This window comes from Myiozetetes cayanensis, unplaced genomic scaffold (genome assembly GCF_022539395.1).
Source record: "Myiozetetes cayanensis isolate MyiCay16 unplaced genomic scaffold, myiCay2020 scf3, whole genome shotgun sequence".
Taxonomy (NCBI): Eukaryota; Metazoa; Chordata; class Aves; order Passeriformes; family Tyrannidae; genus Myiozetetes; species Myiozetetes cayanensis.
Window position 1 is genome coordinate 69,926,797 of NW_026087521.1, and position 18,232 is coordinate 69,945,028.

Here is an 18,232-nt window from a genome sequence, read left to right on the forward strand (position 1 = left end):
AGATCAGTTTGGTTTAGAGGAATGAGAAGAGTTGCTAATTCTGTTTTAACTTTCCTGTGCTGGTTTCCCATCAAAGTTATTAATTAAATTAATTAAAAATTAACTGAGTCCACTGCTATGAACTGAAGATCAGTGGATTCCAGCTCCCTGTTTTGTAGTGAAGGCTCTGGCTGGGTCTTAGTCATTAGAGAGAGAGGAAGCATTAGCAATCCTAGACACTTTCTAATTTTAAAATAATATTTTAGAAATAAGCCTTACTCTTGTACCCTATCCTAACATTTTCTAATTTGATTCCCTCTCAGGATGACCCATTCTCTGCACTGGACATTCACTTAAGTGATCATTTAATGCAGGAAGGGATTTTGAAATTTCTGCAGGAAGACAAGAGGACTCTTGTTCTGGTGACACATAAATTACAATATCTGCCACATGCTGACTGGGTAAGAGAAGCAGAACTCACACTTGAAGTTCACACCCTTACACTTGATGGGATTAGTATTTTTCTCTGTAATAGATTCCCTCCTTAATTGCACATGCCATGTGGCCAACTGCCTCCTTAACTAATACAGATTTTAGAGTGAAAGAACTATTTTATTTTCACATTATTTATGTAGATGTTGCAATTGACATTGAGTCAAAGTTAATTTTGGTTTTGATTGCAAACAGGGCTATTACTTATTATGTCTTGTCCGTGCTTTTTACAAAGTGCACCAGGCTTGGCTTAAAGATGTTTCATGTTTCAGTTTATGGGCTGTGCCAACAAAAGTAAGAAGTTACCAAGAAAATGTGCAATAAAATGGGCACAGAAATTTACATAATGGAAATATCACCACTACTGAGACATGTCTTGTAGGATCCAGGTTAGTAATTATGGTATTCATGCTGTTGAGTAAATCTATCAGGTGCTTTCTCCCCTAGATCATAGCAATGAAGGATGGAATGGTGCTTAGAGAAGGGACACTAAAGGATATCCAGAACAAGGATATTGAGCTCTATGAACACTGGAAAACTCTGATGAATCGCCAGGATCAAGAACTGGAAAAGGTAAATAGACATTTAGACAAGGATGGCTTTTCTGGAAAGAAGTATTTTTCATTTAAATTAAAAAAAAAAACAACCCACCCCCAAACTATGTCAGAAGAAGTTTTAAACTAGACAGAACTTGAAGAAGTTTTAAATTAGGGCAGAACTGCATGACCTGTAAGAAGTTTTAAGGACTGGAAGAGGTTTTGCAGGAAGTGTGTGGTACATCCACCTTGGGTGGTTTGTAAGGACCCATTGACCAAACCACCTTTTGGAATGTGGTGAACGGCTCATCCTTTGTGGGGCCATGGTATCTCTTATTCTGTTATTGCCAGGAACATTTAGGATTCTCTCAAGGCTATTTTTGAAGTTTTTATCATTTCAGAAGAGAGGGAATGAAAGAATGGAAGAAAGAGAGAGGGGAGTAGGTGGATAAAGCAGGATTTTCTGAAAGTTAAATCCTAAAATACCGTGGCTTTTCCATTCTGTGAGTAAAGGGATCCCAATGAAGTTCTCTCTGAGGTTACTGTTGGTGCTGCCACAGTGGCAGACAGCTAAGCTCTAACTGAATAAACACATTTCCTTATTTCAGGATATGGAAGCTGACCAGACTACTCTTGAGAGGAAAACCCTCCGAAGGGCCATGTACCCCAGAGAATCCAAATCCCAGCTGGAAGATGAAGATGAGGGTATGTCTTACCATTTCACTTTATTTAATCTATTACCATGTTTCATTCCCTTTCCCTTGAATAGCTGGCAATTCTTAGCTATGAAACATGAAGATGGTGGTGGCACTTGGTAATAACTGGGAAGTCCAACACTTTGAGCTGTTTATGATATGATTTATTTAAGGAATTCTCCATGTATTTGTTGCAGGGATAAGGGTGTCACAGAATAAGTTAATTTCTTTGCTAACTCACACTACCTTGAGTTACTGAGAGATGAGAGAGAAGTAAAACAACAGAAATAATTGTAAAGAGAACAGATTGGGGTAGCTGTCAAGAGCAGGGCAACATTTCCCTTCCTCAAGTGCAGCCTGCAAGGTTGTGAGATCTATATCCTTATTATCAGGAGAAAAAATTAAATGTCTTCTTTATACACCTATGAAATATGTATCTCCCACTAATTGTGTTTCAGTGTAATGCAATCAATTATCCTTTTGTCATAGACAAAGCTTTAGTACTCTTCACTGGAGGGAAAATTGAGCTTTCTTGTGCAACAGATGTTGGAGCCTCTGGATGGAAAGGTTTGGAGGGCTTTCTAGAATCTTCCTTGTGATCCAAATTCTGCTGACTGTAAAATAAAAGCAGCTGAACAGGTTGGGAAAGGCCCGGTCTCTGCTATAAATAGTCAGTTTAACTAAAATTAACAAAGCTGCAACAAGGCAAATACTGATAAACTATAGAATTGCTTAAAGGGCACAGGGAAAGTCTTATGAAAATACGTCTGAAGTGTTTGCTGTTTTTAAATGACAAACCGAATGTTTCCTTTGAAATTAAAATTCAAGGCAAGAAAAAAGTCAACCAAATCTAGAAAAACAAGGTAAAATTCCTAGTGCTGAGTCCCAGCTAAACTTGATTTAATGTCTGAGTCACAGAGGAAGAAGAGGAAGAGGATGAAGATGATAATATGTCAACTGTCATGAGGCTGAGGACAAAGATGCCGTGGAAAACCTGTTGGAGATACCTCACCTCTGGAGGATTTTTCTTGCTCTTTCTGATGATTTTCTCCAAGCTGTTGAAACACTCAGTTATAGTGGCCATAGATTACTGGCTTGCTACGTGGACATCCATGGACAACACAAATGAAGCCAGGAACGCTGATGATGATAAGGTGAGCCATGTCTTGGAGGATAAAAAGAAAGGAAGGAAGGAAGAAAGAAAAAATATTCTAAAGTAACTATTTGCTGTTCATCTAGTTAGATTGGAAAGGTGACAGATGGAGTAAGCTTGGCTATTATATAGGATGGACAGATTTTTCATGTTAAAACAAGGCCATTCAAGTTTTATCCGTCTTTTTGAACATGCAAACATGTTTGAGGGTAGAAAAGCCATTGACCTTTCAAAGGAAGGGACTTCATACTAAACTTCTCCTTCTGGATCTTTTAACTCCTAAGTCAATGACCCCATTTTCCTAAGTACTGGCTGTCGAGTAATGTCCTGCCAGAAAAAGAAATTTTAAAAAAGTCTTCAATTGTGCTACTTGAGTACAATCTGCTTGTAGCTGTAAATCTGACTAATATACAATATTTCACTGGATTCCACTTAGTAAATTTTCAGAAGGCTTGAATGTGTTATAACCCTGGCAGATGAGTCCAAGGTTTGCTCCGGGAATTTTATGATGCTTGAACTTAATAAAGTGGAACTTTCCAATATCTCTCAAATGCCTTAATTCTTGAGAGGTCCTACGTTGGTTGACTGAATTTCTTGGCCAACAATGTGTGATCCTTCGTATTTATCCATTTAGTCCATCTTCACAGTTCTAAGAACTATCATTTCATGATCTTGATGGGTGTTCATCAGTAGGGTGAGGGCTCTTAGAACTACAGTAACTTCTATTTATATGAACTTACTGAATTGCAGTTCATTCATAGTTCTTTATTCCTCAGATATTATATATAATTACAACTATATAATATAAGTGATGTGACACAGTAGCTGATTGGTACCTTGGGAACCTCCCAGCAGAAAGCAGAATTGGGTGTCTATTTCTAGGATTGATGTATTTGTCATTTTATCAGACTTACCATGTAGCTGTCTTCAGCATCCTCTCGGGAGCTGGGATTGTCCTTTGCCTCATCACGTCACTGACTGTGGAGTGGATGGGCCTCACAGCAGCCAAGAACCTACACCACAACCTCCTCAACAAGATCATCCTTGGACCCATCAGGTGCGGCAAAAAATTATATCCCCCCTGGAAAGCTTCCTGACCAAACCCTGCCCTCTTGGTTAACTGGGAGGGCACTCCTGTGAAGAGCTCTTGTGGCTGCCCTGTTTCCTCCAAGGCCTCAAAAAGTCAAAATAACTTAGTGAGGGAATTAAGGGGAAGGGGGGAAATTCCATTGCAGAACCTGTGAAATTCTTCCCCCTTTTTTATCTGGCTGCAATCTGTTGGATAACTGGCAGCCCTTCAAGGCTGGGGGGTCAAGGACAGCTCTGAGGGCAGTTCAAGCTCCAGGACACCCAAACTCCAGCTCTGAGCAGTGACATGGTGACAAGTGGCACCAAGGCTTCTTCTGATGGCTGGGGACAGGTTTTGTGGATGACAACAGAGGCAGCAGGATGGCCAAAAGGTTGCATGAGTATCAAATTGAGTTATCCCAGTGCTTCCACGAAACTTCTGGGGTTGGTGCCCTTTAGCAGGAGCCAGGGACAGGCTGAGATCTTTGGAAGGGATCTTAAGTTTTGAGGGAGCAAGAATGAGAGACCAGGACACAAGACAGCAGGTTTTTGGAAGAGGAGACAAAGTTTTTTCCTGGGGTGGGGGGAAATGCCAAAAGAAGCATTTGGACAGCCAGGATGCAGATTTTATATCTGTTGTGTTGTTCGTATTTACGGCTTGGTTTAATAGAAAGGCTGGAGACAGCTTTCTGTGCTCTGTCTGACTGGGCTTTTTACCCCAAAATGGAATTCCTTTACAGGAAACTTTCTGGTTTTAATTTGTTCAACAGGTTCTTCGATATGACTCCCTTGGGGCTAATCCTAAATCGTTTCTCTGCTGACACAAATATCATCGACCAGGTAGGTGCATCGATATGTTCTGCTTCATGACACCTTGGCTTTGCAAATTTTCACTTAGATACTGAGTAAGAGCAATAAATGTACTAAAAGTATCCATTATTAAATGTATTAAAATATCCAGCAGAGAAAGGCATAGCAAAAACAGGCATTGGGAGTGATAAAAATAGAAAGTAATAAGGGCAGGTAACTATAAAAATAAATGTAGTGAGAGATGGAGACTCTGAATTTCTTCATGTGCAGATTAGATGCTTCTGTTGGAAGATCTGGATTAGCAAAACATCATATTTTGTAACTCAAAACAGGAAAGAGGGTAGAATATAGCAACTTTAACTGTTCAGGAGTAGATATGACAAATAAATGTTCCACCCTGGCTGTAGCACATGTGGATTTAGAGCATTCAGGGGAAGGAAAGGATGTTTTCACCATGGCTGTGCATTAAAATTTTTGGCCGAGCAATAAATCTGAACGTGAGGGTGTTGGGAACGTGGAAAAAAAATTAGGAGGCTCTGAGAAAGATCATTGTATATCTCTGAACACTTAGGATATGAAGAACAATTTTTTTCTTCCTTGCCTGTTACCTAAACGAGGTGGAAATGGCTCCTGTTTCCCCATGAGATCTGAAGCTCTGACTTTTAGGGGAAAAAAACCCCACTGGCTCTTTTTTTTTTTTACCATTTGGCTATTAGACTCACAGAAACATAAAGGCTCCTGATGTAAAGAGAATACCAGTGGCTGCACAGTTGGTATCATTCCACTTTCCGTGTGGTCCTCTATGGGGAAAAAAAGGCTATAATAGTGATTTTCTGCTTTATGTATGTTTTTTATTTCACTGCAGCACATCCCTCCTACGCTGGAGTCTCTTACCAGGTCCACCTTGCTCTGCCTGTCAGCCATTGGAATGATCTCCTATGCCACCCCATGGTTCCTTGTTGCCCTCGTGCCTCTCGGGATAGCCTTTTATTTCATCCAGAAATACTTCAGAGTGGCTTCCAAGTACGTGTTAAAAAACCCAAAACAAAACCCACCAAAACCAGTCCTGAAAATGTCTTCTAAAAAAAACCCACAAAAAACCAACCCAAAAACCTTTACTAAGAATTGTGATGGGATGTGAGGATACAGGAATAAGGGGAAAGCAGCCATGGCATCCTGATTTTCATCCCTAGGCCTGAGTTTGGGACATACACAGGAGGATTTTTCCAGCTGACCTGACTACAAATGGGATATTTAGGGATGCAACACCAGTTGCATCACTTTTGTACACTGCTGGCTATAGAGGGAGAGGAGCATGAAGTCTGTTGATCAACTGACCCAGCTTGCCTCTGGTCAAAGCTCCTCTTTGACCTTCTGAGAGTTAGCAGAGAATGGAAAATAACTCCCTGGATTAACCTCAGTCTCTGTTTTCTTTTTCATATTGGGAGAAAAAACCTCTACAGAAAATCATTTCCACTGTACAGCGTTTCATATCCATATTCTAACCATTTTAATGGTTTGCCTGGGTATAAAAACTACAATTTTTTAGCAAAAGGAGCATCATGATTTCTTAGACTCGTACTAAATTCATTCTGTAAAACATCTTAAGCAAGCCATTTGAATGTTTTGTCTTAAATTGGATTCATTACTCTTCTTCTTTTTGTTATCAGCCAGAATCTGTCTGGATTTACACCCCTTTCTGATACTTAAGATTACTGATCAAAGCACCTGCTGACGTGCTGGGAGGCCAAAACAACCTGCCATTATTAGCAGGTTATTACTATTATTATCTGGCCTTATTTTTGCAGTAGGCACATGCTGCAGCATTAGCTGCTGTTTTGCATCAAGTAAGAAATAGATAAACTAGTGGTTTCTTATCCAGAGAGAGTTGTTTCAGTTATTCCCCTTAAATCCACGGAGCAGGGTGGGCACAGAGCAACATGTTAAGAATTTTGCTTCACTTTACTCTACTTTTCATCGTCCTTCTTCAGAATTTCCAAGATTTATTCTTCAGAAAACTACATAGTCAGTATGAGAATTGCTGCTTTTTTTTTTTTTTTTTTAATTTTTTTTTTCTAAATTAAACTCTTTTAAATCACTGGTGAGGCATTCAGGGTTGACTTGTGTTCTTCTGTTTGCACACCAGACATCAAAAAATCGGTCTTGGGAAATGTAGGAGGAAGGAGCAGCTTCAGCCAGTGTTTATAACTTACTTGCACGCAGTACTTTGCAGGCGTATAAGCTGCACTAATTTTTAGAAATGCAAATATTTACAGTATTTCTTGCAGCACTTTGTTGTATTTTCCATTACATCTTTCAAAAACTGCTGTGTATTTTCCATCAGAAATTCGAAAGATATTTCTCATCAAAACACAAGCAGCGAATTCAGCTCTGGGTGCTGCAACATTCAGCATCATGGAGCACTTGTTTCTCCTGGCCTATCCAATGCAGTGTGCAAACATAGCAGGATTTTGATAAAGACTTTAAATCTCTAATGATCTGGCCTCCCTTCTGTTTATACAACTGGCTGCTGTGCCAATGGCAAGAGTGTTACAGAAAGATGTGTTTTCCTCTGTGGTTTGGAAAACATTCCTGTTTCAGGAGACTGGAACTTTTTGGACTTAAATGTCATTGCTCCAAGCAGGTCTTGGAAGTACCATTGCTGGGTAATTGAGGAAATTTATCATTCAGATTATTTCTCTGTCAATGCTGTCTCTGTTTCCACCAGTGTGGTAACTTAAAACTACAAATAGAAGGTCTGCTATCATCTGTTCTATTTTACATTCAGCATGTTGTGGTAATTACAGATATGGAAAATGCAGCAAGTTTTATATGGAAAGGCACCTTTTTCTTTTGTTAGATCAGCTGGTAGGGTTGCAATAAAATAGATAAACTTACAGACACACAAACCCTGGTTTATACCTGACCTAAGAGTCACCAATAACATGCCACAAAATTTTAAATCAGCTGTTCTGAGTTGAAGCTCATTATATTAACAAATTAGAGTGTGTGAGAATAACAGGTAATTAGGACATGGCTAAAATAGACAGCAGGTTTTTACCCAGGAGAGACATGATAAAGTCATAATCACTGGGGGACAAAGAGAAGCTCATCTGTGACCAAAAGTAGATGGAAGAGGTGACTGGGCAATGATTCAAAGGCTCCTGTGGCAAAAGAGGAATGTGATATTCCCATGCCATTGTCTTTCTATGCGATAGAAAGACAATTTTGTGTGCTCCTGGAAAGAATATGTGCAACACATGAAAGGCCTATCCTTGTTTGCCATGCAGTGAAATTTCCACAGACAGTGATGTTTACATTGTAATGGGTGTCTGTTGTTTTTTATGCTCCCAGGGACCTCCAGGAACTCGATGACAGCACCCAGCTCCCTTTGCTGTGTCACTTCTCTGAGACAGCTGAAGGCCTTACCACCATCAGAGCATTTGGGTCAGTAAAACAAATTATTAGAGGGAGGCTTGGCCATGCCTCTAAAACCTGTTGCATATTTTCACTAACACACTAATCATTTCTGTATTGTTTTTTCCACTGAATTAGAGATGATTACGTATTTCAGATATGATATTTAGACTTTGAAGGAATCTCTTTTAACCCTACCTCACCCGGGCAGCAGGGAGCTCTCTTTTGCCAAGCAGGCACAGGCACTGCTCCTTCAGACCCACTTCCAATATCCTATAACCTGTGTCCCTGAATCAGTTCTGTATTTAACCCACTCCCTGGGCAGGGAAACACCTTTATAGCACTCTCCAACTGAAAGTCAGTGTACACTGACACTTTCCAAGCAAATTACAGCGGAACAGAGCTTGATCTTAATATTGTAAAACCTACCCTTGTCAATCAAAACTCAAAAATAAATTTCAGTAGATTCAGATAATTATTCCAGCTTTCCATACATGCATTTTTTCTCTAGTTGCTTCATGAAATACAGGCCAAATTCTCCTTGTATATTCACTACATTACAGCTAGCACAACTGACCAAGTCCCAGTTTGATGTTGCTCCCCAGTAAGGACAACTTGCACTCATCCTGTACGTTGTAGAACCTCAGACCGGAGCAGATCTCACTGCAGTGCCATTTACACACCTATTTGATCAGCTTAAGACTGTTTCACCACTTCAGGCTAAGCTTTAGGACCGGGGCTATTAGCACAGAGTGTTGCACTAAGGAATGTGGAAGGACAAGCAAAAACATTGCTGTGTTGAAGAGACGTGAGCCAGTGGTCAACAGGAAATGTCTTAACAAGCCTGATCAACCAGAATGACATGGTGAAAGCGTAAATCATCATTAAGGCCTGATGCTGATGTGACTGAGTGCTTCTTGAAAGGTTCAGAGTGGCCTTTCATCACGTTATCTCCTGAGAGAGATGAAGGAGCTTTGCACTTCTCAGGAGCTGAACTCCACCTGACAAAACAGACACTGTGGGCTTGGGTGGCAGAGAGCAAAAGGCAACCTGAGGAGAGGACTGGGCATCACAACCATCACTTGAGTTCTCCAGGAGCTCCATTTCATCTCCCTGCCTGTGCTCCACTGTCAACCAAACCTGAAGTCTACGGCACTTTTTATCGGCAAGCTCGAATTTTCTGCTAGCCCTGTTAGTCATTCTCTGCAGTTCGAGTTCAGTGTGTTCCAGGATAAAACAGAGCAGCTCCCCACATAACTTACCACAGAGTAGTACAGTCGGATCTGAGAGCAATCTCAGTGACCTTTGCCGTTTGTCATCTGACGGGATAAAAGTCTCAAACTGCCCAGAAGATGAACTGAACGTGGATGAAAGCATACAGATCGAGCACGTCAGATTTTCCACTAGGAAAACAGGGGTTTTGCTGCCAGGAAGGCAGATGAGCAGAGTAGTCAGTGCATCTTTGCTCCTCCCCACGTCATTCCCGTTGCCAGTTGTTTTGGGGAGGTTGCTTGCCATGTTTGCAAGCTGTGCAGAGGGAAATAAAACACCGCCAGTGGGAAAGAGCTGAGATAAAAGAAGGGAGTTTCTGGCAGAACAGGGGTTACAGGTGCTCCACAGCAGGACCCTGAGCTTGCCATGATAAAACAGACAATGAGCTGCTGACTGAAGTTCAGCTGCTTTATTCAAGTAAGGGTATGGAGCAGACAGCAGAATATGAAACAACAAAACGGTTTCCATCTGACTGTGCAAGGCACCAAGAATTTAATACTTGCACCAACAGAGATTTCCCCCTCCCTTCCCAAAGTGTACCTCAGATTTTGTGGGCTTGGTTTTTAAATGATTGGGTTTTAAATGATGGGCATTACAAGGGGGAGAGAGAAACAGGTGGCAGTGGAGTAACGCCCCTCATTTTTGTAAAGCAAAGATGACCTCTGGCTCTCCCTCACTGGAGTTTCCCAGTTGTTCAGGCAACCTGTGACTGGCTGAGAAAACAGCTGAGCTGTTTGGCTGAAAGGTATTGATCTGTGGATCAGTCTATATTAGCTGAAACCTTAGAGGTGCCACTCCTGTTGATGAGCCCTGCAGCTGGCCAGGCACCTTTTCAGGCACCATTTTTTTTGTCAGAGCAGCTGGTACAGTTGCAATAAAATAGATAAACTTACAGACACACAAACCTTGTTTTATACCTGACCTAAGAGTCACCAATAACAAATTATGAAATTTAAAATCAACTGGTCTGAATTTAATTATATTAACAAATCAGAATGTGTGAGACTAACTAGGATCTGGCTAGCATGGACAGCAGGTTTGTACCCAGGAGAGACATGATAAAGTCATTATCACTGGGGGACAAAGACAAGCTTAGCTGTGACCAAAAGTAGATGGAGGAGGTGACTGGGAAATGATTCAAAGGCTCCTGTGGCAAAAGAGGAATGTGTTGTTCCCATGCCAGTGTCTTTCAATGCTATAGAAATACTGAAAGGAATATGTGCAGTACATGAAATGTCTATTCTTGTCTGCCATGCAGTGAAATTTCTACAGACAGAGATGTCTGAAATCGGGATTTGAGATGACAGGTCCTGGTGGTGGCTTGTGAGGAAGAAGCAAGGGGCCACAGCAGCACTCACTTGTTAGAGGACTGAAGGGTGGCCACAGCTATAAAAAATAGATCAACTTTGAGAAGCAAACCCCCAACACCCAGAACTGGAGTCTCTTTCAATGGACAGGCTCTGATTCAAAATCTACCCCAATATTTGCTTGTCAGCCAAATCCTCCCCATGACACGGGTAGCTCTGGTTACGTATGGGGAGCTGTGGCAGCAGGGCAGAGATTTTTAACCCGAAATCAGGAGGGCAAAAAGTTTTGGTTTGCGGGGAGAGAGGGGGAGGAAGGGGAAGCCAGAGAAGAGTTAAGGCTTCACCCTTCTGTGTGCACCGTGTTGTAACGTAACAACTTTGCTCTCGGCAGGCACGAAGCCAGGTTCAAACAGCGCATGCTGGAACTGACGGACACGAACAACATTGCCTACTTGTTTCTGTCGGCTGCCAACAGATGGCTGGAGGTCAGGACGGTACGTTCAGTCTCGTCCCAGCCGCGGTTTTGAAACCTTGGAAGCAAACAGAGGCTTCGCCCGACGCGCAGGGGATGATAACGGGGGATTAATCTCGCGATGGGATTGTAACGCACACACAGAGCTCCTTAAAATAGATCTGCTTTGTTGTGTTAAACCCACAGGGGTGTTCTTTTCAGCTTTCTTGGCCAGGAGTAGGAAAATGCAAGTCTTCCCTCCCCTCATCTTTTGGTGCTGTGCTGTCTAGTGTCTGAAGAGAATGCAAGGACAAACATTTACACAACTTGAGGCTTTCTCTGCTACTGTGCAGCATCTGCAGACCTGCTCCAGCAGGAACGACTTTCAAAGAAGGACGTGGATTTTTAGTAGTCTTGTGAACTGTGCCACTGCTCTGCCAGGGCTGTTTTAGGCACCACTCACCTTGCAGGTCCTGAAGTATCTCTCCAGCAGAGGGTTTGACCCCACAGCTGTAAGTTAAACCCCTCCTTGCAGTGCCCTGACTGCAGCTGTCAGGCCATACCCTTTGTGGTTTTACTGTTTGGTATCATGAAAGATGGCAGGACCAGACCCCAACTGGAAAAAAAAAAAAAAAAAAAAAACCAGTAAGGCCCTGAGCAGCCACTGACAGTGAAACAGGCTCCTGGTTTTTGTGGGGGCTCTCCAGGGACAGCACGTGAGGGACTTTCCTGATCTGCAAGGCAAGAAGAGGCAAGCAAAGTAACTGGGATTTCCTTATTCATCTGAAACCCAAAGAGCAGTGAATAAACAGAGCAGTGACCTGGTTCTGCTAGACACAAATAGCAACAGGCATGATTAATCCCCACATCAAAGGCTGGATACTCACCTTTTTTTCCTGGTATGACCTCAGAGCAACAAAGTTATTCTCCATTTCTTAGGATGGCAAAGCTTTCCCTCGTGCACGAAGCTTTCAGCTCCTTACAGCATCCAAGACCAAGCTGAACTTGCTTCCAAATCTAAGACAGATAAATAACAGAGCAACAGAGATAAATAACAGAGCAACAGCCAATCCTGGAACGAGCTGTGGCGATGCCTGTTAATGTCTCACAGTTTTAGACTTGCTTACATGTGGAATGAACCTGATCCAAGAATATGCCTCGCTTCATCATAGCGATAGGAATAATGTGGCCTTGCCAAGGAGTGGTTCATTTAGCTCTCCCTAATGGCACAGTGTACCAAGATCACCAAAAATTTGGGTATTAAGTCCTGTCCCAGCTGCTGCTGGAGACTCAAGACCACTGTGGTTCTAATTCCCTGCAGATGTCAATCATAGAATCCCAGAATCACATGGTTTGGGTTGAAGAGGACCTTAAAAATCATCTCATTCCAACCCCCCTGCCATGGGCAGGAACACCTGCCACTATCCTGGTTTGTTCAGAGCCCCATCCAACCTGGCCTTGGACACTTCCAGGGATGGGGTAGCCACAGCTTCTCTGTGCAACCTGTGCCAGGGCATTCCCACCCTCACAGGGAAGAATTTCTTCCAAATATCCAATCTAAACCTGCTCTCTGTCAGTTTAAATCCATCCCCTGCTTAAGTTTGAGTCTGTCATCTGCTCATCAACACAATTTACAGACAGAAGAACCAGGCAACCCTCATTTCCAGTCTCAGAAGGAAAGATTCCAGGTAGTACATTATCAGACTGGAGGAGAAAAATGGATGGAAAATGTAATCCAAAGTAAATATAGTGCAGGTAGCAGTGGGAGAGAGGCAATACCACGTGTCTCATTAATCAGGCACCTTGATTCCATGAGATCACATGTGGCAGTCACTTCAAAACTGAGGTGCACGTCAAGAAAATAGGTTCCAGCTCCTGCAAAGCTTCTGCCAATAAAACATGCTCATGACCTGTATGAGTTCTACCAAAAGCCTTCCTGGACTTTGTGAAGCCAGCGAGGTTTCTCTTTTTTGAGCAGGCAAACCCATGTTTCCAGAAGACCCAGAAGAGTTGTTTTAGTGGTAGGAATTAGAGGTGTCATTATTATATCATTCTTAGGATTTTTTGTGTGCTTATTTGATTTTTTTGATACCTGCTCTATGTGGGGCTCCCACAGTGAGATACCAAATGGATTTGCTGAAATTACTGGCCTGTTTCACTTGTATTCAGCAAGTTGCTTTAGAGTGTTTCAGACTGGGCACCACAACCTGTGACCTTCTCCAGGAAGAACAAACCAATAATTAAGTAGCAGGTGTCATTATATAAATAATTCTCAGTTGAGTTAAACTGCTCCTCAGCTAAAGAAATGTCCTTGTTGCTGCCTTTTAATGTTGCCTAGAATGTTTTTCTCCCTGTCTCTCTCATTCCAGGATTACCTTGGTGCCTGTATTGTCCTGACTGCAGCTGTCACCTCCATCACTGAAGGGCCCAACTCGGGATTTGTGGGGCTGGGTCTCCTGTATGCTCTGACAGTACGTACCAAGGCAGAGCTTAAGAACTTTCAGACCAAACAAGTATTAATTTTATAATATTTTTATATATACAAGGTTGTCTTCCAGCTTTCTTAATCTTGAAAAAAAAAAAAAAATCCACAACAATCCGGCAAATAATGGATTCGAGCCAAAGCTGAGAGACTTCAGGGCAGCTTGGACTTGCTTCAGGTTTTATGAGCCAATTAAAAAAACACGGCCATTCCCAGGCCCTGCGTGCTCCCAAGCAGAGCAGGAAAATTAAAAATGCGTAAGAGGACCTGCTGTGCACTCTGGTTTGTGTAACACAGTGTTGGTTGTGCCTGTACACGGCAAAAAACCTGCCAGGAAGTACTATTTCACGGATTGTCATCATCCTTTAACAATCTTTAACCAGAGACCAAATCAAATAATTGCTGAAGAAACAGAAACACCAGTTTTACCTTTGGAGGGAGACCACTCATATGCCTGATATTGCCCATGCAATTCTGGATGGATTTGGGGCCTGGGACCTTTGTAGGCATGGTTCATGCCAGGTAGCAGTAGGAAAGCAGAGGAGGTGGGGCTGGGAATGATGAGATTTTGGTGGTCCAGTAGCTGACTCATTTTGCCACAGTCATGAGCAGTGAGCTGTTTTAGCTGTGGAGAAGGAGCAGAGTTTTAATATCCCTGGCTGTGAGAGAGACTGAGAGAGCATCATGAGCATGGAGTGAATTCCAGTCACCACAGAGAGTAGAAATATTCCTGAATTAACCACGAGAGTGGGGACAAAAGTAGGATGATGACAGTGGTAGGAAGAACTTCTGAAACCATGGTAAAAACCTGGGTGCTTTAAAACACTGATATGAGGGAGGGATGTGGGTGTGGGTCTAACACAGAGATCTGGCTTTGCACCTAAATGCTGCCAAGCCCGTGGTTACAACAAAGTTCTCTGCAGCTGCCTTGGGGTGGCCTTAGATCCCCTTCACGCTGTCAGTGCAGCAGTGTGAGAACCTGCCAGCAGCTGAGAATCAGACCCAGGGCTTCAACTACGCTCTGAAAACATGCCTGGTAGTCCTGCCTCATTAGCAGAGCTCTGGGAGCGCCAGGATGTCTGCACCATCCTTGGTACCTTGTTTCTAGCCCGTGTTTGCAAACAGATGGTCGGTGTGAAGCAGGCACCTGCTGAAGTCTGGCGTAGCAGGGGAAGGAGTGCTGTGGTCACCAAGTGATCACCTGTCCCCCTCTCCTGCCCCACAATAACACTGGTGACATCTGGAAGGCAGTTTGGTCATTACCTGTGTCCCCTGGCACAGGGTTTGTGTTATTTCTCTTTGGGGGTAAGAGAGGGCTGATGACTGGACCTGAAGGAGAGCAGAATGTACCGAGGCTGTGTTTACAGCAGACATCCATGGCCTGTTCTTTCCTCTTCTGTAAACACTGCCAACCCCCTTGTACAACTGTGAGGCAATGGTTGAAGTGGTGGGTAGAGCTTTTTGGATGCCAGGCTCTGTTTTCAGATCTGCCAGTTCTGCAGAGTGCTTTGCTTATCTGCAAACTTACCCATTTCTGCAACCTCCTGGCTCAAAAGCTGGGCACCAAATGAGGAGTTTCTGAACAAAGAATAATCCCCCCTCCCAGAACTCTATCTTAATGATCACAAAGTCTTTACTTACTTACTAAGTCCTCTAAATAAACAACAGGTTCTGCTGAATCTTTATATTTGCTGAAATAAATAAAACTATTTACTGTTTGCCTATTGCATCAGTATTAGGTTAGTGAGAAAGAAGCAGGGCTGGGGAATTTATTCATGATAAAGTCCTTCTTTGTCAGATTCAATGATCTTCCACAAAAAAAAATTTACAAAGCCTTTCTCTGAGTTATGTTTGTGCATAGGATGTTTTCACTGTGTAAAGTTTCTAAACCTTTAGCAGGTATATAAAATATCTCCATTTTTAAAGGTTCTTAGCAATACTTTCTAATAAGATCAATTTTTCTTTCTTATATATGCACCTAAATAAAGACTTACGAATGTTTAGGAAATAGCTCTAAAGTTTTCAGCCTTAAATATTCAGTCCTGACTAGAAATCAGTTTGTTTAATCTACTGGGTATTGTTAGACAACTAATTATCAACTGTTACCTACTGGAAGCAATACCTTTACTATTGATCAAATCCTTTTCATTACAAATGAGAATAAAACCCAGGAAGGAACTACTGCTGAACTGATAACACATTTTTTCCTCATATATTTCTGTGCTAAAAATTTCTTGTGTTTTTCCTTGAGAGAAATGGATTATCTAAATGTATACAGGCAGATACAGGAATGAAATAACCATCAAATATTTTCAATAGATTTGCAAATATCAAACTTTCTTTACCCTTAGTTACAGTCTTTGAAAGATTAGAAAATGTGATATTTCCTAACAGCGCTTCCAATTTTGATTCTTTTCTGTATTTCTCCTTCAACAAACAAGGCTGAGAACACCAAGCACTGAGCTGATGTGTCAGGGCTGTTTGTGATGGAGCATGACTGGCTTGTTATGGGTCTTGAAGTGGTGGAATGTCACTGAGTGAGGCCAAGGGCTTTCCCCTTGGTAGATAAAGGCGTATCCAACCTTTATTTGCAAACAGGTAGATGAACAGACAGAAGGCTGTTCAGAGCCCTGACCTTGTTTTCATTTTGTGATGCAGATAACCAACTACCTGAACTGGGTGGTGAGGAACCTGGCTGATCTGGAGGTGCAGATGGGTGCAGTAAAGAAAGTACACAGCTTCCTGAACATGGAGTCGGAGAACTATGAAGGCTGCTTGGGTACTGCACTCTAATCTTTTTGGGGGTTTATGTGGTAATGGGAAAGAATGGTAGACTTGATCATGCAAAATGCACACACCGCTTTGTCCAAAATCAGTTCTCACTGATGTGGAGGAACTGCCACTGATGTGAGTGACCAGGAAAGCCAAAAGCATCTATGGGATGTGTAGCCCATGCTAGTCAACATGAAAAGAAATCCCTATGTCATGCCAGGGAGACAGAGGAAGGCCCTGTGTTACCATCAGAAAATACCAGTTGTAGGTATTTTCATATGGGAAAATGGTATTTTGTATGGTTCATATGGGATGAACAAAACATCCGTGTCGCTATTTAAGAGACAAAAGTAGAGATAATGCACCATCAGTCACATGCTTCAAAATCTCTGACCTTTGCAGCAAATGGGGACTACAGGACAGGGTCACATTGTCAGACCTTGTCAGCTGAGGCCTGATCTGCACACACTTCAAATTGCCTCTGGTGGGTATTTTAGAAGCGGTTGAAGGGCAAGACCGAGAAGGCTGGCAGGCCAACAAGCTTCCCTGGAAAGCCAAGCTCCTCAGAGTGGAGACAAAACCTGCTGGCTGTTTGCAAATCAGGATGAAATACGAGCTGTGATAATGTCAACAGCCTGTGCTGTGCAGCAGTAACAACATCCCTGCCACGCTGCCCTTCCTGTGCCGGTTACTGACCGCGGAACGCGCTGACCCCGCGCTGGACTCTGCGTTCCCTGCGCCTTTACCTTCCCCCCATTTCACTGCCAAGAGACGCTTCAGCATCTGCCCTCTCTCCTCGTGTGTTGAGAGCTGGAAGCCAAGTGCTAATGCACCCGCCTGGCAGTTCCCAGCTCAGCTCCCCCGCCTTGGCAGGGAAGTGGGGCTCCATTTCCTGAGATGCCCAGGAAGGAGAGAGGGGGAAAGGGGACTGTCCTAAAGGGTGACCCTCTGACAGCATTCATGTCAGTTTGTTTTTCTGTAACTATTTCAGATCCCTCTCAAGTCCCCAAAGACTGGCCCCAGGAGGGGGAAATCAAGATTGAAAATTTGTGTGTTCGGTACGAAAACAACCTGAAGCCTGTTCTCAAGCACGTTAAGGCGTACATCAAACCGGGACAAAAGGTATCAAGCAGCTGCCCATCTTCCTCATCTTGGATCAGATCCCTCCTTACTGTGTTTTCTTTTCTAAGGTGGCAGAAGAGCAAGAACAACAACAGCTTGCAGTGGCACATATATACACTGACAATCCTCTCTGAGGTTCCCTGAGCATGGGTCAAAAACTTACCCTGATAAGAGCTGGTTCTTGGATGGGATCAGCTTTCCTTAGCAGGATCCCATTTCTTTCCAAGTCCATCTCCCTCTCATAGAGGGAGCCTGGGTGGAAGATGAGATTAGACCCGAAACACCAGACTGGAACTGAGTAAAAATGCAATATCTCATATTCCAGTAAAGTGTCATCGGAGTCCAGGTCAAAATGCAGAAGTTTCAGAAATGTTCCTGGGACAAGTCCTTATGATGTAGAGAGGCAGAAAAAGGAAGTGTGCCTTGCCATGCTGCTCTGTTTTTCCCTTGGTGTCTGCCCCTGCCCATTGGGAAGGACCTTTCTACTCACCGTCAGCACAGCCCAGTCCAGCTTTCCCAGGAGAACTGCAGGTCTGATTTGCAGCTTCCCCCTGACCTTGCTGTCTTTTGCAGGTTGGGATCTGCGGTCGGACTGGCAGTGGCAAGTCCTCCCTGTCTCTGGCATTCTTCAGGATGGTGGACATCTTTGATGGTTAGTTTTCACTTGGGGATGTTG

At 42.9% G+C, this 18,232-nt stretch overlaps 1 protein-coding gene across 5 annotated transcripts in view; it reads left to right on the forward strand.

Annotated features, from left to right (window-relative positions):
* ABCC9 (ATP binding cassette subfamily C member 9) overlaps positions 1-18,232 on the forward strand; it is a 71,179-nt gene that overhangs the window by 44,296 nt on the left and 8,651 nt on the right. For all 5 annotated transcript variants that reach the window (XM_050324316.1, XM_050324313.1, XM_050324315.1 and 2 more), the window contains 13 exons: positions 303-440; positions 919-1,044; positions 1,616-1,712; positions 2,621-2,856; positions 3,764-3,912; positions 4,694-4,763; positions 5,599-5,756; positions 8,088-8,180; positions 11,121-11,223; positions 13,550-13,651; positions 16,321-16,441; positions 17,426-17,556; positions 18,130-18,208. In XM_050324316.1, coding sequence (XP_050180273.1) covers positions 303-440; positions 919-1,044; positions 1,616-1,712; positions 2,621-2,856; positions 3,764-3,912; positions 4,694-4,763; positions 5,599-5,756; positions 8,088-8,180; positions 11,121-11,223; positions 13,550-13,651; positions 16,321-16,441; positions 17,426-17,556; positions 18,130-18,208 — 1,603 coding nt within the window. The remainder of the gene's footprint in view (positions 1-302; positions 441-918; positions 1,045-1,615; positions 1,713-2,620; positions 2,857-3,763; positions 3,913-4,693; positions 4,764-5,598; positions 5,757-8,087; positions 8,181-11,120; positions 11,224-13,549; positions 13,652-16,320; positions 16,442-17,425; positions 17,557-18,129; positions 18,209-18,232) is intronic.